Source organism: Corvus cornix, chromosome 4 (genome assembly GCF_000738735.6).
Source record: "Corvus cornix cornix isolate S_Up_H32 chromosome 4, ASM73873v5, whole genome shotgun sequence".
NCBI lineage: Eukaryota > Metazoa > Chordata > Aves > Passeriformes > Corvidae > Corvus > Corvus cornix.
Window position 1 is genome coordinate 25,717,119 of NC_046334.1, and position 26,707 is coordinate 25,743,825.

The following is a 26,707-nucleotide window of genomic DNA, read 5'->3' on the forward strand; positions in this document are numbered from 1 at the left end:
ATGAAATAATATGCTGACTACTTCATGATGCTCCACTAAGAACATTTGAGTCAATTTGAAGAATTACTTGTCTTTTGCTGATATACTATAAAATCAAAGAAATAGTGTGATTCCACTTCCCCTGCTATCTCTTTAGTAAAAAGTATCCATGAAACCCAGACAAGTCAGCACATGTCAATACCTGTACATAGCACAGGAGGCTGTCTCACTTACATTTCCATCATGATTGGGGCAGGAGAGCGGTTTGCCTGCAGCAACAGCAGTGACAGTCTCCAGGATGGAGGACTCCTCAATGCTGTTGTCCGGCGTTCGCTGCAGGACATCCATGAGGTTGGTAATAAAGAAGTTGTTCTGGAGTGCAGAAACCCCTTTCTCTGGCAGAATGGAGGTCTGACGGCACACGGGGCAAGAAAGGGTTAAGCTATGGGCTGGAATGTAATTCTGTAAACACCTATGGGGAAGGAAGGTAGAAGGAGAAAGAAAGGAAAAGTACCATCAAAGAAGGAAAAAAACCCCTTTCATCAGTTAAAGAGATAGTTTGAAATAGTGCTACTCCTACTTATTAAAGGAAAAGTACATCAAACAGGCTTCTGATGCAAAAGAAGTTATGGGGACTATTCTTTTTCTTTTAAAGCTTCTTTTACTCTGCCACATGAAAAAAAGCAGACATCATTAAAAGAGTTATATGCCCTTTTCTGAGATATTCGTGCAGTTGATCATACTTCCAGACACCTACTGCATCCTGCTCACAGGACAGTAAAAATTATAAACTATCAGACAAAGTCTGACAGACATGAAGCTGCATCAACATTTGAGCCTGTGCCTTTAACTGACTAACCAGTGGTTGACCCTTGTCTTTCCAACAGAATCTCCTTTAATAACTTGTATTTGTGGGTTTAGTGTTTGAGAGGTAAAACATGGTCCCAATGAAACCAAAGGAAATTTTTTTCATTTATTTCAATTAGGAAAGTTATTTGGCAGCTACCCAAAATCAACAGAGCTTTCTTTACGACATAGGGAACTACCTGCTAGCTTATCACTGTTTGTGTTAAAAGGAGTTTTGGAGGAAATTTTTGTTTGTGTTTGACTGGGAGGACAGTGTTGGGGTTTTTCAGAAAAAATACATTTCACAGATTATAAATCTGACACAAAAGTTCAGCAACCAACAATATGCACAATATCCAGCAGGCTGGCTTAGGTGAGACTTAATGCCACTTTTGGCCTTGAAAATGAAGTTAACACCTGCTGGGCATGCAACATATAGTTGCATGCAATATACTATATTCAGGATGGTCCTGTAAGCAGAAGCTTTGCAGAATGCAGCTCTTAAGGGAAGCAGTGCTACTCCAGATTCCTCATGAGATGCCAACTGAGAAAGTGTGACCTCACACAGCTCCACAGCTCTTATCCTTTTCCAAGGGCTTTGGTTGCACCACTCTTCATCTTCCCCAGGCAGCCCTCCTCCTAACCCCCCAGTAAGGGCTCCGTGAAAGGAGAGCTTAGGCTTTGCACATCAGCACTACACTGGAAGAGTTCTTCCAGCCTCTCTCCATAACCAGATCAGCCTAAGAAGATTACAGTGTAAACCAGAAGCTGACCTTAGGTTTTACACATGAACACAAGTCAGGAAACTTAACACATGATGGTGAAAATCTTGTCTCACTGACTTCAGTAAGAGTTTCAGTGCTGCCTTTTTTAATGCTGGGATTTCCTATTCTAGAAAAGACCAGTTCACCTGACACAGTCAAAGATCCACAATTTTTCTTTCACCCTGTGCAAAGTTAGAGACCACAATTCTTGCTAAGAGGTAGAAATCTCCTAAATTAGTGTTTACACCACATACCATTTATAAAAATTCTCCTGCCATTCAACATACAATCCAGAGTTGCATCCCATCAACAGATGAAGAACTCTAACCACTAATTCTTCATCTTTCAACTTTTCTGCAGATGCTGTATTTTCTCCACAATTTGATGGATAATGCAACATTGAAGTATTATTAAGCATATTCAGTTCACTCAGCTGAATACAGTAAAAGGCAGGTTGCTAGTTTATCACATCTCTTTCCAGAGAGTTTTCCCACTTCAGTCAACCAAACTGCAGAATAATGAAGACACTTAATCACAGGTTATTAATAATGTATATATCATGTCTAACCCTTGGACATTAAAGGCTGGGATAATTACTTATTGGCTTAGTAAATCAACAAAGAAATTTTTTTTATTGTTTCTAATTATATGATAATCAGAATAAATTTGAGACCATTAATTTGAGGTCCAAATTCTGGCTATCATCACCTTTCGCACTGTATTAACTGTATTCATTAGCTTAATTGGATTTGCTTTTTGTTTACTCTTGCATAAAGGGAAGGTATTCCAAATACGCCACTGCTGTCTCTTCTTCCTGCCTGCCACAAATGTGTTTTTCTACATCCCTGCCTCTCCAGCCTTCCCAGAGTTTATCATGCCTTAACATGACATTCACAAGTAAAGGGAAAAGTCCCTGTCCACTAAAGGATGCCTTGTCCTGTTCTTGCTGCACGACACAAACACTGAGCTACCAGCAGGAGGAAAGCACTTACCTCTCACAGAAAGTGTGCAGGCAGGGAAGTACTTTGGGGTTCTTGTAACGGTCCAGGCATATGCTGCAGATCAGAAACTGCTTGTCAATCTGACGGACCACAGGACTTGGGATGTTGGAGCCTTCACTGGCCATCCTAGACCACTGACATATGGGTCCTGTTCCCTTCTACCCTGCACACTGCTGGAATGGAGTGGAAAAGAAGAAAAGAAGAAAAACAGCTTATAAACTCCATGAAATAACAAAATCACTGACTAATCCACTCATGTTTTATCCTTATGCAGGAACTCATATTTCCAAACCAAAACAAGAAAGAATTGAACTTCAAACATGGTTTATCACTGATGAGAGCCAGGGAAACAGTCAGCAACATCTACAACACCTCTGTCTGAGCATTTGGGAAAGGCATGCTGCCTCTGGACTGAAAGAGTTAAGGGGCTGTCTGGTTTTAAAGAAATCCCATGATAAAAACGTTCCTGCGCCAGTAGGTTCAGCCAGTGCTAACAAACATCGGATTTCTTACATCCACAGTACCGCCGGCAAAATGCTCTAACTGGAACTGCACCAGCCAGTCAAATGGCTGCATCACAGACAGAGTTTGAAAATGGTTCACCTAACAATTTTTTTTCCCTTGTCAGTGCTGGTATTGCCAAAAATATGGTAGATTTTGACTCCAGGAAGCCCCCAAGAAGGAAGCTCCAGAACCAGCCAGCCCCTGGAAAGGGAATGCTCAAATTCTGCATCACCAATGGGGATGAGGTAGGCAAAATGAAAATCCTCCTGATAAAAGAAACAGAGCAAAGAAGAGGCAACTGGTAGCCACTGAGAATGAGCAACAGTAGGGTGAAGGATACATGAAGCGCATCCAAATAATAAATGCAAGAAAAATGTCATTCTAGGCAGAACTAGTAGTAAGAATCATGTTTCTAGGACTGAGAATTCTTCACAACCTGGCATATAAAGCATGAAATAAAAGGCTAAGAAAAAAGTCTACTAACTGTTAGAATTAAAATTGCAGGTTAAAGGGATGGCAGCAGGCTTGGAACACCTCCTGTCCTGCAACAAGGCACAGGGAGAAAAAAACGTAGGTTCTTTTGAGCTGGAGATACAGATCATAACCAACAGAATTAATACATGAAAAGAGAAGACAGGAGGAAAAGGAAGAAAGCAACCACAGAAAAAAGTAAACTGCCTGCTAAAATAGTTCAGGAAAACCTGGCAAGCAGAGTCCCTGGCAGGGTGGCCCAGCAAGAGCTCCTCTCCATCAGGATTTCTAGTAGGCTGAAGTGCCGGGAGGCGCAGGCACGACTCTGTTGCAGCACCGAGTTCTGCCAGACCTCCCGCATCCACAGCGGAACAGGGGCTCCTCTTCTCTGTGAGCTGCAAGCCTAGCTGGGCTTCTTCTCTGCAGGTACACTCCTGAGGGGTCTAACTTATTCCTAAACAATTTCTACCCCTTTTCAGTCACCCATTTCAGACAATTTGAGATCTAGCTTGAGGGCAGTTCAGGCTTTCCAAGACAGAAACAACAAGCCCTCTGCTGATCATGCTCATTCAAAAGTCACTCAATTCTACAATGATTTGTGTGACCTGTATAGCATTTTACTGTTAGTGTTACATTAGGTCTTCTTCCTGTGCTTGGATGAATGGCACACTAATCTGTCAGAGTTGAACCCATGCTGTTCTTCCTGAGCTGTGTATTTAGCCATACCGGTATTTTTTACTTACTGCACCGAGCAAGGGGCTATTTCTAGGATAATGACAGTGATTATGGATCATAAGTCAGCTGTGCTGACATCCCTGATAACAGGTTCCTGGGGCATCGCCTCTGTGTTAGCAAATACAGCAGCATAAAGTTATTCACAGTTCAAATTCATCCAACAGCAGTAACTGACATTTAATTTGATGGAAAACACTTATGGCAGGCCCTTTTATTTCCTTTTTTCCCAAGGAAGGGGAAACTGCAATGATAAAAATTGCTCTAATACTCATAAAATATCATGTTTGTTCATGACCCAAAAATGCATGATTTCAGGATTGATAATATTTGCATGTCTTTCTCATCTTTTAAATTTTTTTTTAAATTTCTTTCCCCACAGTAAGATAAAATGTGAGTATTATGTAAGCAAAATTTTTTTTCCTATTTAAATGCCATAAATCACACAAAATAAACCCTAGGAGATCAATTAGCAAACCATGTTACTTTTAAAAAGCTTGAGTTAAAGGTGGCTTTACAAGAACTGGAACCAAAACATCTGGCTTTTACAAAACAGAGTAGAAACACCAGATAATCAAATACCTATTAATGTATTCATACATTTGACAGCATAACACGCAGAACATCGGTGACATGTTTCAAAAGGAAAATTAATTTCACCACTTACACAGCTGTGTTTGCCTCCCACTCTCCCTCCCCAGACGTTAGGGGCAGGGACCCAAACAAAACAGGGAAGATAGTCAGAAGCAGGAGGATTTCTTATCAAAAGCAGAGTTTCCAAATTGGACACACAAACAGTACAATTTTTTTGTTACAGACTGAACACAAACTACTGGAAAAAGCTGTACTTAAGATATGAAAGAATAGGTCACTAGTGAATGCTGCCTGTCATTTAACAGAAGAAAGTTCTCTAGCAACCAGGTATTTTTTGTATTTCATCTTTCCCTTATCAAGTAGAGCTACACCAGCAAATAGTGCTTACACAAGAAAATCTGCTGCTGCCTGAAAAAAATAATATTGATTTAATCTGGTTTTCATCTTAGTTTTTCACATTCCCCTGATGTCATTGCAAAATGAAGTAATTCTTAGCATTTCATACACAAATCTCATGCCAATCGCTTTGTTTTTCAAATGCTCACGCTTTAAGCTTTGTCAATGAAAGAAACCATCAATGATTCAGAAATAAGTGCTTTTAATATTCTATATTTTGTCTGAAATGCAGCAGCCCATGACTGTCATTTATGCTCTGTGCTCACATAAATCAGATTTAAAACATGCACCTGGAAACAGAATTTCACCTGTACATTTCAAGCTTTGGCCACTACCTGGTACAACAACTTCTTACACAAATGGTCCCTTTTAAAGAATCTTTTGAGTATGGGATTTGCAGGATTCTGCAGCCTCTCTAAGGCAACTCCACCTTTGATGTAATTTTGATGAATATGATGTAGCTATGAGAAGGATGATTTTGCCCATTTACTTAATGAAAGCAACTGTACAATCAAAGACTATTTGAAGAAAATCTGGGGATTTTAGACAATGTTTTTGAATTTCACCAGACAGTATTTTTTCTGATTTACTGCTATGCTTGCAGCAACGTAAGTTTTAAATGTATTAGCAGTGGGAAATTTCGCAAAGTAACACTACTTTTACAAGAAAAATGTTCTCTTTTTTAGTAGCATCTTCTGAGCTCAAAAACTGCCAGAGCGCTTTTCAGAGGTTCATTATGTCTCTCAATCAAAAAAGAGCAGCTGAAGCATGAGCTTCGAAAACAAGGCTATCACTTCTCCATATAGTTACACTTCGTAATTTAATGCAAAGCCAAAGGACTAGGAAACATTGCACCAAACAATTATTACATTGCACCCCACCCATTTATCTATAACACACACACTCAAAACCAAGTTCGGGTTTGCTAAACCAAGTGCAGTAAACGGTTCTGAAATGTACACCCTTTGTCACTTTTCTGAGGCTCAAAGATCGCTATCTTCCCAGCCACCCCAGAAAAAGCATAACTCCTTTTCCTTCTGCTTGGAGATACGACCATCGATTTTTATTTAAAATATACTAGACAGCAAAGAAAGGAGAAAACAATGGCTCTCTAAGCTAGTGGAAAGCTTTGCCCCTCCATGCATGCATGCCTTCAGGAACGAAGACAGGGTGCGGCCCCACCCATATGAAAGGAACTTCCTATAGCACTGGAAAAGGGGGTAAAGAAAAAATCACATTAGGTATAGCAAATGACAGTTCCAGAAGAGTTGTTTCAGGTAAACAGAGACATGTAATAGAAAAATGGACCTTTTCTACAGGTATCCTCAAATGAGCTTTGGAATTCTTGAAAATTCTCTCTTAGTTTCCCGGCCGAGAAAATACACTGGGGAATCAAGTAACTGTTCACAGGATTTTATTCCTAAAAGAGCAGAATTCTGTGTTACTGATACACTGCTGTCTCTGAAATCAACCCACCTAGAGCTGCAACTAGCCTGAAAGTACAGCCTGAGGAGAACAAATTGCTTGCTGCTTGTTCATCCTCTTCTTATCAATGGTATTCACAACCTAGAGGGTCTATTCATGCACTATGAATGAATAGGTTTCCAATAGCAACGTTTCCAAAGGAACAGTTAGGCCTCCAGAGCCATAAGAAAGGGTGGGGAACCCTCAATAATGTTGCTTCAAGGACTGGGGGAGTTGAGGCTTAAAAGTCCTTAAAACAGATAGATCACCTGTCCACAGTCTGTAGGAATAAAGAACAGATTCAAGCCATTTCTAGCAGCAGCCCCCAGATCAGCCGATAAGAACACACTGAGCAAATTAATTATCAGAACCGCCACACAGTCCACTTGTGTAAAAGGCTTGATAAGCTAAATTTGCATTCCTTTCTCTCCCACTCTTGCAATCAGCTTAGTGCCTTGCTTAAAACACAGCAACCCTCTTCATTCTTACAGCATGCAGAAATGTAATGAACGATCGAGGGCCAAAACAGGAGCAACCCAGCAGCAGCCACCAGGAATAACACTGAGCAAACTTGAGCATTTCAGACCTACCCATCTTTGTAGAAAAATAGCTTAATCAGTGCAGTGCTGAGGATAAAATCCTTGCAGGGACGGAGCTGCAGTTCCGCAGTAATCCAAACGAACAAACCATCGTCTGTTAATATTTCAATCCTCACGCATAAAACTGTTAAGGAATCCCTATCACAGTACAGTCATTATTAGATGCACAAGAGATTTTGTGCTCTAAGGAATGACGCTCCATTCCATGAAGAGGACAGGTGGAAAGAAAAATGGAAGAATAAGAGGAGGCCCAGTGAAGTCGTCATGAATTTTTTTTCCTCCCTGGGTCATTTACAAGTGGGAGACCCTTTCAGGATTCAAACCAATCAATCTTTATTTAGCACATCTTTTTCTCACTCAGCCTGTGTAGAAAGACTGCAGCAAATGGTGCAAGGGATTGTGGGATGGGGATGCAGCAGAGAGCTGCAACCAGATTCGCTGGGTTATTTTTTTTTCCTCCCTACTCAGCAATCAGCTGTTCCGAGGCTCCGCGCAGAGCCATTGAATTTGGTCACCAGAATGTTATTACAGGATTAGCAGGCGGAGACAGCTACCACTGTGCATCTGGCATGTCAATGCAGCTAAGAAATACATATGCAAATATTACTCACAAAACGGAAAAAGGATTTAACTCCGAAGGAGAGAGTAAATATTACGTAACATCCATTACCAGGACAGTTGTCAGAGATAAAATGAAAGCACTTTCGTTTATAAAGAAGATAAAGTTTAACACTTAATGATTCCACTCCGATTTTTCCAGGATTCAGGGTATTTCTTGGAACGTAATTCTTCCCTACTCCAACTTTCAGAAGCAACAAAAGACCCCACAAACACTCTTTGTCTCTCTCCAGATGTTTAAAGCAGAAGCAAAGAGCCTCTCCAGGAAACTGTGCTAGTGACACACAAACCAGCAGCAGCTTCTTGTACCACAGAGCTGTATATTTGACCCAACTCCATCTCAAGTCAAATATTCAAGGCAGCAATTAGTAAACTCATATTCAAGGAATTTGAGAATCAAGGCTAGCAGACTGTTCAGCTTTTCTATAAACATTAATGCAAAGGTGTATTATCATAGCTAATCTATTTACTTGCTTAAAAATTTTAAAATTCATAGATCAACTCTGATTTTACTAGGCTGTTACCAAAGAAATCAAAAAGAAATTTGGTGCCTGCTATTTTTCAGCTATGCAGAGAAGGTTGTTAAAAAGATGCTTGTGAATACACAGACACCACTGAAGTAAAGCAACATAGAATTAGCTTTGTCTTCCAGTATAACAGCTGGTGGGTTTTGCGGACCAAGGTAGTATTTGCATCTCTAAATACAGTGTATCTTTTCTTTTGAATAAATGAAATCGTATGCAAGTATTTCAGCTAACTGAGGCTAACAAAGCTTCCCACAAATAAAAGAACACAAAGCTCCATTTGCATCAAGAAGAAAACGCGTGGGGCTTAAATACTCTCTTTGCTACCCTGACTTAATGAGGACAGATAAAGTTATTTTAGAAGTTTAAAATGTTGTCCTAAGCTCTTTAAGCACAGTTTCCAGAATATAATATTTATTCCATTCTTGAATTGATGAGCTAAATAGTATTATTAATCATCTAGTGTGATTGAAATGTAATCTAAATTCCTGTTAAAAATACAAATTCTGCATACATCCTTTACTTTCCACTCGGTGATCATTTAGCCAGATCATTTTATGCATCAGGCAGATCCAGCCTGGTTTCCCTGGACAGTGCCCACAGGGTGAAGGCATGTTGTAATCCAGTTTATAACCTGAAATGAAACATCAGGCAGCGTGTGTGCATGTATTAGGGTTTGGGGTGCCTGTGCCAAAATACTGTCCCTCTGATTCCCTTAACATGTGCTGAACTCAATCAAAGAGAGAGCACAAGGTGTTTCATTTTAGCTCTAACATTCAGAAGCAGAAGGCATTTGTACAGCAGGATTCAAAGTTTTTAAAAAGGCCAGAGATTTCAGGCATGTTTTTGGAGAGGTGAGTTTTTTATGTTTGGTTCGGGGATTTTTTTAGTTTTCTTTTTACACTGTGTGGGAAATCCCTATTGCAAAGAACAAGCAACAGATTTCACTCCCACAACAAGAAGATCCAAGGCCTTTTGTTTCTGCCACTGGAACAAAGACACTTAAAAATTGAGTGAGAAAATTCAGGAGTGGCACCCCTAGAACTGAAGTGGAAGACTGTCGGACAGAAGCATGCAGACATCATATAGTTGCTTGCTTTCCCTTGCTCATTTCAAAGGCCACATTTACATACACTAAAACAGAATGACCAGTATCACTCAAATTACTATTTCCATTTATGGTCAGTAGTAAGGACTGCATACCCCTCAAAACAGAACTGATCCCATAACATACCTCATGGCCAGAGGAGACTGCTGGAGCCACAGCTGCAGCCACTCTCACAGGGATATACACCTCCAAATGAGACATTGCTTCAAAGTGCTGTTCCCTTATCATTAACTCTGAGAAGTTGCCTGCTGACAATGAGCTGATACTCCACAAATTATCCTGCTTCTTCAACAAAACAAAAGCGTGCTACTGTGGCAAGGAAAATGAGACAGAAGCCATAGCATTCCCCCTGAGATTTTACTTGTTACATGTTGATACGTGGGTTTCTTCTCCTTAGCGAAGAGGAAATGGATTCTTAGCTCCAGGAACGATCTTGCACTTTACCCCCATAGCAGTTACAACCAGACTCTGAACAGGTTTATTGTATGTGTATGTCTTTTGTGCTCGGAGCTGGAAGTGGGGATGGTCATTATATGCTGCACTTTGTTTGTTGTTTTTCTGTTTTTAAGTAAAAACAATAGGCTACTTTTCCTCAGAAAATTGCTGCATTTCATTGTTGCTGTTGACGTATCTGTGTTACTGCTGACCAGTGAAGAAAGTTCTGGAGAAGAAAATACATAGTACATGCCATCTTCATAGGGCCATGGAAGAGTGATGTAGCTTCTGTTGTCATTCCCTGTAAACGTCCTGGGCTTTGAATAACTTATTCTTTTCCCTGTTCCAAACACAACCTGAATTCATATTCTTAGGGAGGCCATAAATAGTAAGGTACCAAAAAAACTCACAGTTAACTTACAGGCCATAGGTAGATATTGGTATCTTCTCTAATATTAAATAAATCATCCAAACACTCCAAGTTAAGATTAATGGTCTGCACTGAAGCCTGTACTATAAACTGACTGAACGGAGTAGTCTTAAGTCACGCTGCTGTACAAAAGAGATTTTAAGGTCAGCAGAAAAAAAATTATTGGGTTCGTTCAAACTAAATCACCAGCAAATACAGTCCTGGCAATTAAGGCTGACTGAAGAGGTGTGAGAGACCAGAAATCAATTACCCAAAGCCAACATGCTGGAAATGAGGATTAGTTTAGGAACACAAATACAGGAGAGGATGGGCTGTTAACAGCCATCACCCAGCTCCACACAGCCCTAATTTGACCCTGTTGCCAGGAGAGCAAGTGGGGTGAAACAGCCAAGTTTTGTCATTGTGGACCCATGCCTACACCAGGAATCAAAGGGCCTTAGTCTTCCTCATGAGCCACTGGCCTTTACCTTTCCCCACTGTGGCTGTGCACCCACGCAGATCCAGCAGCTTCCAGAGAGCAAGTGCAACTTCCAGCCCTCACTCCACATCCTCCAGAAGCCCAGGCTGTAGCTCACACTAGCTGAGAAGAGCAACAGCTTCCTCCCGCTGTGGAGGGCACAGGGCATGTCTGTAGCCAAAAGCCAGAGGGCATGTCTGCCCCAGAAGGAGCTCTGCTAGGTCTTGGTTCCTCCCCACCAGCCACAGCCGTGAGCCATGGTCACTCCCTCATCTCATGATCCAGCAGAGCAGATGCTTTTTCCCAGGCCTTGTGACCCAACACAAGGGATTTGTCATAGCCTGGGAGGCAAACAACTTGCCTGGGATGTAATGCTGGGTTGCTGGAAATTTTCCCAGCAGCCCAGCATCCATCCTCCTGTGACTTTGCCACCTTCTTCTATTTCCTTCTACCTTCTGCTTATGCCTGGTTTAGCTTGCCAAGGTTGCGGCTTTTGCAGCACAACTGCAGCACGGCTGGGACAGCCTGGCCTCCCTGCTCAGCCAGCATGAGCCTTTCTGGCAGGACTGCACTTCCTGCATCTCTCTGCCACTGAAGTTGCAAGTCAGGCAGCACCAGACACAAACTGCTTTTCTCCCCTTCATGTTATTCTGTCTCTTCCCCCATTTGGGTATTTGCCATTGAGGTGGCTCTGCAGTCACCAGAAACAAGCTCTGTATTCCATCATTCCTTTTGCATGGCAATGGGGTCACGTCCTGTACCACTGTCAGATGCAGATATCATGAATTAGGTTTCTTTTAAAGGTTTTCAACTGCTAAAGGCACAGGAATAACAGGAATAGAAGCCACTACTACAAATTCAAGCCTTGCTTAATAGCATTACATGTTTAATGATTTGTTCCTTCTTTTCTTCCTCCTTTCCCCAGCCTGTAATCAAAGCTTACAAAAGGGTGAGCACCTGAAACATGGGTGGACCTTTTAAGACATCACCATACTAATGCTTTATACTCCAGTTTGTAGAGGGAAGGTTATGGCTGGCATCTAATACTTACTTTTCTTCTCTCTCCTCATCCCCCAGCTGTCCTGTCCTTGGAAGGAGAGGGGACCTGCTGGTGGCTGCCCTGCACACACCAAGGGACAAGTCTGGCAGGTTAGAGCTTGTGTGATCACACAATCATCACCGACTGAGAGGCTATTTGTCTGTCTGAGGTTTTCAGGGCCTCATTCTGGGTCAGGGACTTGCACAACAAATCACAAAACAGCTGTAACACACTGAATTTACTGCACATGCAAGGACAATGCCTCAGTGGGCAACCATGAATCCTCAACCAAATACCCCAAATTCTCAAAAACGAGATTTCAGAAAGAAGGGGTAGGAAATGAATGGAAAAGGACACACCAAGGGAAATAATAGGATAAAAGTATCAGGTTAAATTACAGCATCAGAACTCTAATTTAGGGCCCTTTCCATGTTTAATAAAATATCATATTCTCAGGTGAGCTCCTAAAAAAAAAATCTGCAGTGAGGTATGTTGAAGTAATTATTTCAGGGGCTAGATGTTGTACAGTCATAAGTAAAAGAATTTTAAATTGTACACTTGCCATCCAAAGCAGTGAGTCAGAGTAGCTCTACTGAAAAAACCCTACCCTACTGGTACTATCACCCTTACAATTGCACATTTTTGACTCTCTAGGTCTACCTATTTTGTGAACACTGACAGATCTCTGTTCAGCCTTTAGAGGTATACACAGGCTCAAATAAAACCAAGCTGAACTGACAAATAATTAAAACTGCACAGCAAAACACTGCTGCTTCCATAAACATCTGCTGTGAAATGCTACTTGAAATAAAAGTGCTCCATGAAGACTCCATACTAATTACTGTTAACACGTCCAGGAGCAGGAAAACAGGCAGTAGAGCAAATCAGGAATCTATTTGGAAAGAGGTCCCTGATCTTTTCTACATACTGTTAGATATAAGGTATGTTGAAAAATGCTCTAGCCATTTTCTTCACGGTTGCTGAGCAACGGGGAAGACAAGTAAAAGCAAGCAGAAAATGCTCAGTGCTTTTGGTACTGAACTGTGTGGTGAAGACTGTAGAGATCATCCCCTCCACTCCCTCCTGAGACTGGATCTGCCCCACGTTGCATGTCCACTGCACCTCTCCCTTTAGGGGAGGTAATACACATCAGGTGCTGGAGTTTAGTCACACATTCTCTGATGACCACCATAAAGTCCCTCTATTGTTTCCATTTACTTCAGTAGGATTTTGGTGAACTAGCATGAAGTTCAAGTCAGCGAGGGAGAAGGCAACACTCAGCAATCACTACAAGTCACGTAACTTCTTCACAAAATTAACTTAGGGAGTGCCAACCCTTTAGAATGTTTTTCTCACAGCCTTCAAAAATCCCACTTCCCATTAAATACAACATATGAAACACAAACCAGGAGGGAAAGGAGGGGAAAAAAAACCCAAAACACTTTAGGTGTCTCACAGCAAGAAACAGCAGATAGAATATAAGTATTGAAAAAGCAAAAATGGAGGCAGAAAGGGAAGGAATTGTCATCTTCTAAGCACAAAACCACATACTAGGAGAAGAACTAAGGAGGGGAAAAAAGAGCCCCTCTCCAGCATGTCAGCAGGCTGAAATCGGGCACACATCCTCTGCAACACTTATATTGTTTAAAAAACAAAATATTCCTTGCTGCACCTCCATATGTACCTTAGCTGTTGAACAGTACCCACCTCATTTTCTTGTCCATAGCCCAGCAATGTCTGTATCTGCCAAGTCTTCTTCTGAACCAAAATATCTTTGAAAAACGCAGCGATGTGTCTACACATTTATATTGTCCTTGGGTTCAGAGAAAACTTTGCTCAAGCGTTAAGTGGCAGGCAAAAGTTTACCCAGGCAGGCTCTTTATGTTGGCAAAAGTGCAACATTGAACTTCCACAGCAAGTAGGCAAACACATGGCTGTGTGCAGCAGGTAGTCTGGCAGCACCAGCAGTGGTGAGAAACAATGTCAGGGCAACCTTGGCAAAAGGAGCTCTGTGGGTTTGAACAATGGTTGTGGGCACAGGAGCTGAACAGACCAACCAACCATAGCAAAAAGCCATCTACAGCTCTCAGTGGGAGCTCAAAGTGCTCTGAGCCCGAGCATGCTAGCTGTGACGCTGTGTCCTCCACCTCTGCACTCACAGGAACACTATTTCACTTCCCAGCAGTCAGCTCCAGCAATTCAGAACTTGGAAACACCCAATGGCTGAACTTCACCCAGTAAACACGTCCTTCCAGTCCTCAGCAAGGACACTCATTTGCTGATTGCATGCCAACACTCCTATTTAAAGAAGTGTTGTTATTGGAAATAGCTGAAACATTCTACAGCACGGATTAAGTGCTCCCTGCACCTTGTGCCTTGCCTGCAGCAATACATCAATTCCCAGCATGTGCTTCCACAGCAGAGTTTTACCACAGCCACAGTAACATGTGTTACCTGCCTGCAAACCCCTGAGTGGGCAGCACCCCCAGACAGTCCTACCAAGCAGCTACTCTGGCTCAGCCCAGGTTTTACTCAAGCCTTCTCCCTGAGGTACAAGGTTTTATACATGACACGAAGTTATCTGCCTTTATCCTTCATCTCCAAAAACAACTCTCCTAAGCTTTCTCTGAGACTGCAGGTTCAGGCCAGATGCCCAAGGCCATCATGGGGCATTGCCAGACTGCTCATAAGCAAATGCTCAGCTCCGATGTAGATCAGATTTCCACAAAAATTACATTCTCAGGAGAGCTTGTACATACACTCCTGCATAAATATCAGTCTTTTCAACTGGCATCACAACTTAGGAAGCAACAGCTAATGAAAGAGGAATAAAGCAGAACCAGTCATATGCCACAATTTTAAGACTCTCCCAAGCTGAACTGGGATATACAGGACATTCATTTCTACATGAAAAGACATCCATTTTACTTTACAGGAAAACCAGTACATTTTTGTGTACATGAAAAGCAAATTAGGGGACAGTATAGGAAACTATAATAACCATGTGAATGCAACTGTCTGTTTAAACAAAAAAAAGAAGTTGGAAAAAAACCTGGCATCAGGACAGGTAAGACCAGTATTGTCTTAAATCAACCACATTATCATTTGGATTGTGATAGCACCTGGAAATCTCTTTCAAGTACCAGAATCCTGCTGTGATAGGCACCTGCTTCACAGCACACAAGTTCCTGTGCAAACATAGGTATCCCGCATCTTAAGGCAAAACAGTTAAGACTGTTGCTGTTTAACTGTATCTGTGACACTAAGTACTTTGTACACTACAGAATAAGTTTTCATAGCCAGCCACCAATTTAGATATGGACTATCTTTGTTAAAAAAGAGGTGCAAGACAGTGGCTTATATAGCATGAATCTCTTGCAGTCAGGAATAGGAGCAGATCTTAAGATCCTCCTTCCTTTGCAAACTCCATGAGTGCACATAATAACTGCCTGAGATTTTAGAAGTAGTCCTTGTGATGACTGTGACAAGATGCACCATGTTGTTACTGAAACAGATTATACATCATAAGTGATAAAACCCATGAGAGGTGTATGTGAAGTAACCAGCTGTAAGCACTGCTTTTGAGAAATTGAGAAATCCTAGTGGAAAACCAGTTACAAATAGGACACAGAGACAGCCCTACCTCAGGTACTGAACTTCTCTAACTCAGATTCCACAGTAAGCGGCTCTTAGGATGTATTTCAAATAACTTAAATGCTTTTGCAAGCTTGATGAAACAGTAGTCATTAGGTTTTTGGAAGGTGGAGCCCACTGTCCTCTTGAGTTAGATTTTATTCACAATTTATTGTTTCTTCACTATTTGTATCTATTGCATTTTACTATTCCTTTTTATTGGCCACAGAGGAGAAGCCTCTTTTGCAAATAACAGTAATGTGCTGGATGATTCTTCACCCTGTGAGCTGTGAAACCCATTGTCTGGGTTGCTACAGTTGTTAGTATTTTACAGACATGCCAGGAGAGTGGGACAAATTCATGGTGAATAAATTGATTAAAGACACCACCTCTACCAGGAGCAGAACTGGAAGCATAAATCATTGAATATAAAAGATCATTCTGAAGAGTACCATGATATGTCTGATCCATTCTTATGCTCTTCTGCAGGCATCTACTGTCAGCAACCATCTAAATTATAAGGCTAGGCTAGATTTACTTTTGATTTGACCCAGACAAACCTTCAAGTTACTCAAAGCAGACATCACAGGAGCTGTCACTCCCTTTTGGCATAGTTAATGGGTATTAAGGGCTCTACATGGCTGCTTCTATCACTTTGCAAAGCTGGGCCATTTAGGGATGTCAGGTGAAAAGAATCCCTCAGACATCTGCCTTGTGAGGAATGTCACTCAGGGCCACAGAGTACTTTTAGCAGGTACACCCCTTTCAGGTCATACAAACAAGATTCCCAACAACCGTGAATGACTAATCATCACTCCAAGAAGAGAACCCTTTCATAGTGAATACATTACTAACCTAGCATTTCTCTTCTCCCTTCTCTTACCTTTTCACATTTATTTTATCCTTAAGAAAAAAAAGAGACTTCCAGTGGTGTTTCCTTTTTCTGGTTTCTCTGCATAGGTACTCTGGATTATTAATATCTGCTTTAAGTAATGTCATAGAGCTTGGGGAAATCATGCCTTGATCACTATCCTGGTTCTTCTCATTTAAAAGTTGCCCACCTCCATCATCAGAGGTCCCTCCTGAGGGTGCACATCTTCAGAGCAGGCCTTCTGCACAAGCATATCCCAGAGGTGAAACAATGATGGCTGTTCAGAGGATAAAGGTCACCATTCAGGAGCACAGATAAAAACACATCCCAAAAGTTAAATATGGGAAGAAACTTTCCTGCTTTTACAATTAATTGTATTCAAGACTGTGTAATATGTCAGCTTCTGATAAGACTAACAAAAATTTTAAACTGTGCGAACAGAGGAAATGAGAGGAAACTCATTTATTTTTTTTCCAAATCCACCTTATATACACAAACATTTTTGCGTGCTCTAATCTAGTCTGTCTTTTTACTCATTTTTATAGGATGGAGTAATAAAAAACTAATTAGAATGAGGAACCTAAGGGATGAGGGGGTTCTCTGCCTACACAGAACATGTAGTGCAATTCTTATAGAACAGTTCTCCAACACTTAATGTCTTCTTTTTTCTGTGTAATAAAGAGTTGCACTTATCTCCACGGAGAGATTTTATGTAAAGGATTACTTTTTAAATTAATGAAAAATTATTTGTCAGGAACTAAGTATCTCAGAACATGTTTGTGTTTTTCAACCAAAATTTATTTTCAGCTGTTTTAGACACAAGACAAAAAGTATATTTGATAAATAGAATGAAATCTTCATGGTGCAACACTTAATTTTATCTCTTTCTTATGTTTTTTGAGCTGAGATGCACAAAGAGCAGTTGCTCCCAAAACTACACACAGCAGACTAAGAATTAGGTAATAAGAGAAGAACCAGTTCCTTGCAGAGAGTCCACTAAAACTTAAAAGCACTTTGGAAAGACCACATATTAACCCAAATCGTAGTACTGTGTCAGAGTAACACTCAGGACAAAAAAAAACCACTCATGATATGAAAGCAATCTGTGGCTCTACCTGACTTTTTGGCCCTAGGTTTCCTAACTTCAGCACAGTGCAATTACTTGAGTTCTAGATATCAAATGAAATTTGCTTTCAAGATAAAACAGAAACAAAACAAACCAACACCTGCAGAAGCTTATCTTGTGGGAGTTAATCCCTTAAGGTTTACATTAACACTTCCACCAACAGAGGGATTACAGGAGAGAAAGCTGTAGAAGGGAATTTCATGAATACTGTTTCCTCACTGGGGGAAAAAAAAAAAGCAGAAGCAAAAGCAAACCAGACAACTGTGTGAATGCAGAGAAACCATGGCATCTTTTCCTCTTCAAGAGTTTATCTACACTGTGAATGGCTTGTTCCTCAGTCCTGCATTTTTATTCCTGGGGGTCATTTTCATTCCTGAGGAATTTGTAAGTAGTGGGATTTACAGTATTTGCAATTTACAGCTGTTCTCAGAATAACCAAGGGGCCCTGGAAGACATCGTTGAACTTGCTGGCACCTGCTCTTTTGGAAGTCCCATTTCTCACAGTATATGCAAGTTGTCTAATAATACAGATAATGGGCCAAATATGGCTGGGGCTAAATATGGGACACATACTGTCTCTCCAAGGACCACTACAGAGATTAATGCATTAAGAGGCACAAAACCCCCATAATTGTTGGGATCTTTTCAAGAGCATTTCCAAGTTCAGCACAATCCTTTGAGTGCAATTTGTTGTTGTTTTTCTGTAAGCAATTGTTTCAAGCACATTTGCTCAAGATTCCATCACTACTTTGGAGGGCTTCTGTTCTGCAAAAGGTGCAGGAGCATTTTGCACATTCATGTTTTCATACTAGTCAGAGTTATGTAGTTCAAAATAATCTGGACACTGTTCTTTCCTTGCTAAATCAACTCATGAGCACTTCACAAAACACACTGGTAGATACAGTGCACCTTCAAGCTCACAAATAACCAGGCTCTGCTGAACTTTGATGTAGAAGGAGGCAGGCACAGTATAGATCCTTGCAGAAAGCTTTTTTAAAGCCATCAGTCCAGGCATGACAAATTTCCACATTACAAGTTCACTGAAAGAGTAGCCTCAAAACTAGCATTCAAAACCCATTAAAACAAAGAAAAAGGGGCAGGGTGGAGGGGGATTGTCACTCTGTGCTTCCAGAACTACAAGAAAAAAAATCAAGAACAGAAGCTCATGGCAAGCACAAAACAAATAGCTTTCCATGACAAAAGAACAGAAAGTCACCCATAAATAAACTGATCATACACATGTTTAGGCAGACTAATAACACCAAGACAAATCCATACTGGATTAGGAGCAAGCAAATTGCTGAATATTCATCTCAAGCATTTAAAATCTGATCAAAAGTAACTGCATCTACTCCGATCTTTATGTCTCTTTCAAAAAGAGCATCCACCTTGGCATAATGACTGAAGATCACCATCCACTTAATTAACCACTCCTACAATGCATCCAAACCTGATAATATTCAGATGGTTTTAAAGTGAGACCGAATAATACTTTTACACATGAGCAAAAGTGCTGACCATAAAAAGCAAAGCTGTTTGGAGTTCTTCCAGGGGAACACATGATAACAGTGAATTTTTAAGTGACTTCTCTTCTTCCAGTGGCACGGCACGTTCTTATTACCGCCTAGATTTAATATTTAACAATAAATCATCACAGCCATTTCAGCATGAGTTTCTTTTGATTCTTGTGTTAGCAGGGTCACCATGTAATGTAAGAAGTGCCAGAATACATGCTGCTAACATTTTTCACATGTCTATGATTAGTCTCTTCTTAATTTAGCTGTGCCTCTTTTAACCCTACTGCAACTAGATAGCGGCCAGATGTAGAGAGCCAGCTAACATCTACCTGCTACATCTACCTGTTCAGCACCTGAAGAAATATATTCTATTTGCATTTCCAATTTCGATTCTTCCTTTTGAATGGGATTTACCTTTGAGCTTTTGCCCTAAAGTCCAGCTAGCAAGTAGGAAGGCTGCCTGGTTGCCAGCAGACTTCTCAGCTGCCTAGATCCTTGGCTGTCCCCACATGGGACATTAGTGACATGTTATGTCACTTATTTCTCTGTATAGTATTCCAGTTACAAACTGTTAATTCTGATCAAACTAAACTACTGACTTCCAGCTAAAATCACCTTTCAAAATAAGTAATGCCCAATCCAAACATAACCAGCCATCCCAATTATTAGAAGGAGCGACATGCAATGCCAAGGTATGTCTACAGACTGTGGACGGAAAATGTTTAGACAGCCTGTGGTAGAAAACAAAGGCAAATGCCTTTAATGTTACAATTTATACAATAAATATTTATCTATTTAAACCACAGAAATAAAACATGGTCTTTATAGAAATAAAACCATTCAGAAAGTTTGACATAAAATTCCGTTTTCATTTCTCCAAAGGTCAGCCTGAGTTTTGTTCAGTGGAAGGTGATCTTTCTTTCAGTTGATCAAAAACGAAGAGGGAGAAAAAGACATCTTGTGCACAAAACAGGAATTCCTCCAAATTTCATTTGTTAAATGTTTGCAACCAAGCAGCTCTTCCCTTTACAGACATGTTAATACAAACCTCACAGCACACCAAGGGACTGCCTCCAATCCATTCATGTCTCATAACAAATAGAAGAGCAAGTCCAATTCTAACAGAAGGAGCATGTCTTGAAAAGTAATTTGTCAAAAATAGATATATAGATAGGTGAAGTCCATTTATGTGACTGCTAAGCCCTGTTCTTTTCCGTTCACTATTTTAAAAACCTCTAAATAGTCATTATTTCCTTTCCAATATTGATTTCTTCCAACAAATATTGATTTTTTTTTTTTAAGTCTAGTTTTTTTTAACAGCTAATGCCATGCATTTCCCATGGTTAGCTCTCCCCACCTTTTATTTTTTACCAGGAAACATTACAGAAAACATAACCACAACCTGCAGTCTCTGGAAATAGCACATAAGTATTGATAATTATAATTTTGATGAAGGTGTCAGCCGAGTATAGCATTTGCAACAGTGGATTGCAATCTGAGAGTCACTGGATTTCTTCAATAACTGAAAAAGGCAAAATATGGATGAGCAAAATTCCAGGACAAAATTTTTAGGGTTTTGGAATTAGTGGTATTTTTTAATACAGAATACTGCATTATCCTGAAAACAACTAATTAAAGTATTATTCCCTTATATAATGCAATTGTATTAAGGAACATTATTTATAAACTGAACTTATTATTTGGAGTAATATATGCTTGCTGCTGTGTATAAAAAAATAGTTCAAACTAGCTACACTTGTACCCTCAGACACATTTAATTCTGATAAGACAATATGCTTGCCAGCAGATCAAATCAAAGGCTTTTACATGTGGCTCAAGGATTTATCCTAACCTACTGTACATTGTGCCTTTGTTTTCATAAAAATAGTTCATGTGTCTAGACACAGTATTACATGTTTCTGCAAAACCGTGTATCTTTAATACTTTATGCAGATGATTAAATTTCAGCTTCAGTATAGCAATGCACAACACTTTGTTCTCTGGATTAGAACACCCAGTACCTTTTCAGTTAATTTAATTCCTTAGTTTTCCTCAAAGGAATCAGGAGCATTGCTGTGTTTACATAAGCTGTCCAAATTCTAGTTTTGTTATGAATTAATGAAATTCCATTATCAGGCAAAGACAGGCCCAGCATGTTTTCATGATGGCTTCAAGCACCAATTATCTGGGATTTTCCAGTAAACAACCTGACCTTCAAGCTAAAACTAGGAAGAATAGTATCATGGGCTGGGGAAATCCCCCAGCAGAATTATCATCTTTGTCCAGGTAAGGTCTAATGTTCCAAACGCTGTGCATGCTGCTGGACATAGCAGAATTAAGACAGCACTTGCATGGACCATGGACACTGCTTGTCTCAAATGTATATCCTCAAACCTAAGATTTCATGAAAAATCAATGCCATGAAAAAGATGAACTTTTAAGATACACACACTCCCACCACCCCCCAAAAGCCTTAAATGCCTGGAAGGATACATTCGCTGTCTCCCTTGACATTACATACAGAAATCAAAAGATTTTCCCCAGTTGATTGAAATGATTGTTTCCATGATTTTAATCCTTCCCTCTTCCCAGAAACCCTATAATCAAATCTAGAATTGGTTCTGTCATAAAACCCACTTAATGCTTCCTTCTGGCCCTTGAGCAGCATGTGTTAGTAATGCTCCTTGAAGAAAAGTTTTGTGTAGCCTCCCTGAGCAAAGATGTAATTATTAAAGGCCTATGAAAGCCATTTCTCATGAAAAAGGATCAATCTCAGGGACTGAAATGAACCCTGGATGAAGAAAACCCAAACCTGTTCTTTATAACCAAACTGTGGGCACTGCAGGTCCAGATCAGACATGGGAGTTTATTCACCACTCAAGTTTGTCAAATGCTTTGCTGAGAAGTTTGAGGAAACCTCTGGTTTATGGTAAGCAGTTTTGGATGAGGGTCAAAGTACAGAAGCCTTATTTCATTTTGTCAGCAGCTAACAGACTGATTCCTCCCCCAAACTCTCTGGAAACAGGGAATAACCTCCTCTTCCTGCTGGCTTTGTTTGCGAGCAGAATGATGCAGTCCCAAGACCAGGTGCAGTAGCTTTCTGGTACCTTCTCTCTATAACCACTCCAGGCTTTAGATACTATCCAGAAAATTATGGGACTAGCTTGAAAATAAGTAAGTTTATACAGATTTGAACAAAACAAACCTTTTAATATGCTTTTCAAGACATACAGTTTATATTCCCAAGTTTATTAAAAATATTCACATTTTCTAGAAGCCCTCATTACTATCGCTAGTCAATTTAATTTCAGTTTTCACACAAGCAACAATGTGGAATGTTTGAATTAAGGGTCGTTTTCTTGGTCTATTTCTTGTTTTATTATTAGTACATTACGTGGTATATTATCTATCATTATAATCCCTTGGTTTTACTTAAACCTATCAATCTGCCTGACAGTCTGCCTAGACTGCATTTTGAAAACAGTAAAATGAACCAAAAGGAGAGTAATCAAGCCATCTCAATAACCTATGGAGAGCTATGCACCAGGTAACGGCTCAAGTTACTCTTCACAAAAGCACAACAGAATATGGCAACATTAATGCCAACTTCCAGCTTCCAAAAATGAACAACTCTGAAAAGTAAACTGTCTCTTCTAATTAGACCTTGGCATTGTCCTCTCAGATTTACAGAGTCATTATTTTGCTTTCAATAAACATCACTATTTATTTCCTAGGCAAACTCCTTGGCTCTGTTACAATTATTTCTTTTAAATATTAAAGAGCAGGAAACATTTGTTTTCCCTTGTCACATCCTGTCCTCTTTACATAGCATCAGAGAGTCCCCTTTGAAACGCCTGCTTTACGGCAAGCCTGACATGCACAGTTCAATCAAAACATTTCTTATTGTCTTTTGCCAACTACAAACAAATTTCTGCACAAACACTGAAAATATTTAAAGGTTTCGACAGCCATCTAAAGCCGAGCTAACACGACTGTCAAAGAAAGGTGGTGTCAAACTGCTCGGCTTCCCCGCTACCACCCTGACTTAAAAAAGAAAGACAAAGCAATTCACTCATTCGCACAGCAGAGCTCCTGGCAAGAGCTCACTTGCTGTAAAGCCACTGCTCTCACAAAACATCCGAAAGCAGAAAAAGGACACGAACAGTTAGAGATGAGTGTGAAAGGGTAACTTACATTATTTAGAAAGACAGTGGGAAAGGACTGCTGCAGTTTCTTCGTTATTTTACACGGCTGTTGGCAGAGCAGACAACCAAAAAAGTTCACCTAAAGAAATCCCTCCTTTTAATTCTCTCTCTCCCAGTTCATTTACTCTGGAGTCTCTCAGCCTGAAGAGCTCGGACAGTCAAAAGTTTATTCCGTTGTATTTCCAAATGATATGGCCGACTTTCCTTGGACACATACCAATGATGCAGTAAAAATAGACAAAAGGGGGGGGGAGGGAAGAAGCAATCTAGCTTGAGCCTGAATCTTCTTAACTCAGAGTTTTCTGTAAAAGCTGCTCTTATGTCAGAAGATCCCATTCCTATCCTAACTCGCACAGCACTGAGTCATCCATCTGGTTTTCATAAACTGCAAATTACAGGCAAAGCAGGGAACATACACAGTCCAGTTTTAGCAGAACTCCCCAAGCATCAGCCTTACAAGTAACCTGAGGTACAAAGGCTTTGAAAATAAACAGCTGGCCCCATGCCGGGATTGTCTCCCGTCTGCAGATGCCCGACTGCTCCCCCAGGCAGCGTCCAGCAGCCCAGAGCACCACCCACCACTCAAGAAAGTGGCAGCCGGGTCCCCACACTCCCCGCTGTGGAAACAAACCGACCTTGCAGCCCTCCCTCGCTCCCAGCACAAACAGCCTCTCTGAAAAGGGGCAGGAAAATCCAGTGCATTGTATGAAATCGTTCAACAGTTTAGCAAGTCATTTAGAACAACCTGGTTTTTATAAACAGGGAAGTGAATGCTGATCCCCTTACATCCTCTAAATGCTTCCAGGTGGGAAGCAAATCTAATGTGTTCGTAGGTTTTGTTTTGGTGGGTTTTTGTCCACTCAGAGCCAGTGGACAGTTGCTTAATAGGGAACTTCTGGGATGGTTCAAGCAACTCATTACAAGAATGAACATTTTACCAAAAGTATCAGAAACAAAGTTTTGATACACACCCCATGAAAGTCCATGGCTCAAAGCCTGGAAGACACTTTCAGCCCCTATTTTCATCTATTTAAAGGTCTAGTGCCCCGATTAAACTCAAGTACCAAAGGCTTAAGGAGTCACCTATATTTTGGGATGTTTCATGGCTTTTGTGTCAGAACTGAAGAACATTCTTTTTCCCAATAAAAAAATCAAGAAAACAAGTTTATGGTGGATAAAAAAGTTTTGCCGTTGCTTAAAATTAAAGCTGTTGTTATATGTATGTTCTTTAAAAGAACAAGTTTTATTTAGTTGTTAAGTTTTAGCAGAGGACTTTTTCAAGCTTTTCTATTGGGAATAATCTGACTCTGCTTGAACAGAGTCTCAGAACTTGTCTCTAAACAAGGCATCTTTCACTAAAGCATCGGTGAATCACTACAGTGAGTCATTAACAAAATAAAAACACCATTGTAACCACTCTGCCTAAAAGTCCTGAGCCTTGTCACTTGCTCAGTTTTTCATCTTGGCACAATCAGGATTGCACTGATTGTCAACTCATCCTGTACCTGGATCAGGACTGACACAACTGGACTGTTAAAGCCAAAAGCAGTTGAATGATTAGAAAAATCCCAACAAACAAACAAGCAAACAACACCAAACCCAAAAAACAAGGCTTTCTAGTCAGTTGAAGCAATGGAGGAAATGATGAATTAACTTTTTGTGTTTATTTTTGCCCGTGCTGACACAATTCCTTCCAGTAGTTGAATAACCCATTGAGTAATTTCAGTCACATCAGGTAGAGATCCCAGAGGTATTATATTCCTACAGCTTTTGTGAAAAAAAGGCAGCTGTCCAGATGAGTGACATACAATCCAGTGATCCAGTGTAAAAGGCTACACATGAACTCAGCTGTTTTATTAGACACCAGAGCACCCCACACAAACAAGAGGCCTATGAGAAGAGATTTCATGTGCCCTACAGCTCAGCTGCTACCAAAGTTGGCCAACTCTGCCTACATTCTAGCATTTTTACTCTCTTCTCTTCTGTTCTCCTGTCGAGGTAGTAAGCAGCAAAACACACAAAATACACAGATGTCAGTTGAGGCAAATAATATTATTTTTTGAAACAGCAATAAGCAGGGTTAGGTAACAGCTGAGTTACTCTCCCACTTAGTAAACAAGGGGGGTGAACTGACTACCTCATGTTTTTTAGTGATACTTTCCATGATACCAAAGAACCTGATCCTGGTAGAGCAAACTTACAGGTTTGGGGACAGAAATTATTTCATGGGCCACAGCAGAGTAGTCCTTGCTTGGTTTGCTGGGTATGTAGGCCTCTCCCCACTGTAAAAGGACAAATTGAATGACTGTTACCTTTGGAATAAGAACGCTCCTTTTGGTGAGACATGGTAATAAAGAGGAGAGTAAGTGGAAATAACCACTTTCAGTTTGTGATGCTTGTGCTGACTGAAGTTTTTTCCCCCAAAGGAGAAAATGCATTAATTCACACTGATCTCTCACGTGCTCTTCAATACATCTGTTCTCTCAAAAAAACAGTCCATTTACATCAAAGGTGGCTTTCACAAATAACAATTCCGCAAGAAAACCCCAAGAAAATTAAAAAACAGAAGATCAATTTTAAATGACCCTTCATTTTCCAGGCTCTGGGGATCATTCATTCTTATTCACTAACTTTTTCTCCTTTTTTTCTTTTCTTGTATTTTTCATTTCCTCTTTTATCTCATCCCTATGAGGTACCAGCAACCTACTGTCCATACACAGCTCCTGCCTCCAGACAGCTGTGTGTCCCCTCACTGTTGCCTGGTTCTAAGGCATCATTTGATGCTCACACTCTCACACTCTGTCTCCATGAATTTTGGGGCAGTCAAGCACCATATTCCTGAGCACAGGGATCCTAGCTTTCTGGAGAAATAGCGGTGGAAGATATTCATCACTTCGATGGTGAGAAAATTTACTGTAGAAAGCTTCATATAGGAAAGACTACAACAAAGAATAGATCAGATAGGAAGAACAACCTGCTAGGAGCAATTTGTCTTCTCAGAAAAATGGCAGCTTCCATTTAGGATATTTTTCAAATGCCAGCTACAAAACCACCCTGTTATTTTCCATATTGATTTCTCACCAACATCAACTATGTTAGCAATATGAGTAGGACAAGAGTGGAGTAGGATGCAACTTAGATACTGATTATGCTGGTTATGGATCTTTGTATATAGACACTTGAAAGGTTTTTTCAAACGCCATTGCATATTCATTAAAGCAAGGGAAAAGTGTCCCTCCTCAGTCAGTGACAGACAGGTTGTGATGCACAGTGGGTGGTAGAATGTGTATCTCTCTTGGTCTGAACTCTGCTCCCATCCAGTCTAGTGTGGTTGTATTGGGAGCACTGCATTGCAAAGGTATAGTTGAAAGCAATCTGTTTTTCAACCAGTTTT

At 40.4% G+C, this 26,707-nt stretch overlaps 1 protein-coding gene across 15 annotated transcripts in view; it reads right to left on the reverse strand.

The window, feature by feature from the left end:
- Positions 1-26,707, reverse strand: part of TRIM2 (tripartite motif containing 2) — an 87,865-nt gene that overhangs the window by 35,698 nt on the left and 25,460 nt on the right. For 5 of the 15 annotated variants that reach the window (XM_010411807.4, XM_010411803.4, XM_010411801.4 and 2 more), the window contains 2 exons: positions 2,582-2,763; positions 214-451 (listed from right to left, as the gene is read on the reverse strand). In XM_010411807.4, coding sequence (XP_010410109.2) covers positions 214-451; positions 2,582-2,715 — 372 coding nt within the window. In that variant the 5' untranslated portion in view covers positions 2,716-2,763. Of the gene's footprint in view, positions 1-213; positions 452-2,581; positions 2,764-7,341; positions 8,246-13,668; positions 13,833-23,302; positions 23,765-25,514; positions 25,596-26,707 lie in introns of those variants that run through there. The other 10 variants (XM_010411809.4, XM_010411799.4, XM_019293390.3 and 7 more) reach the window with 9 other exon arrangements.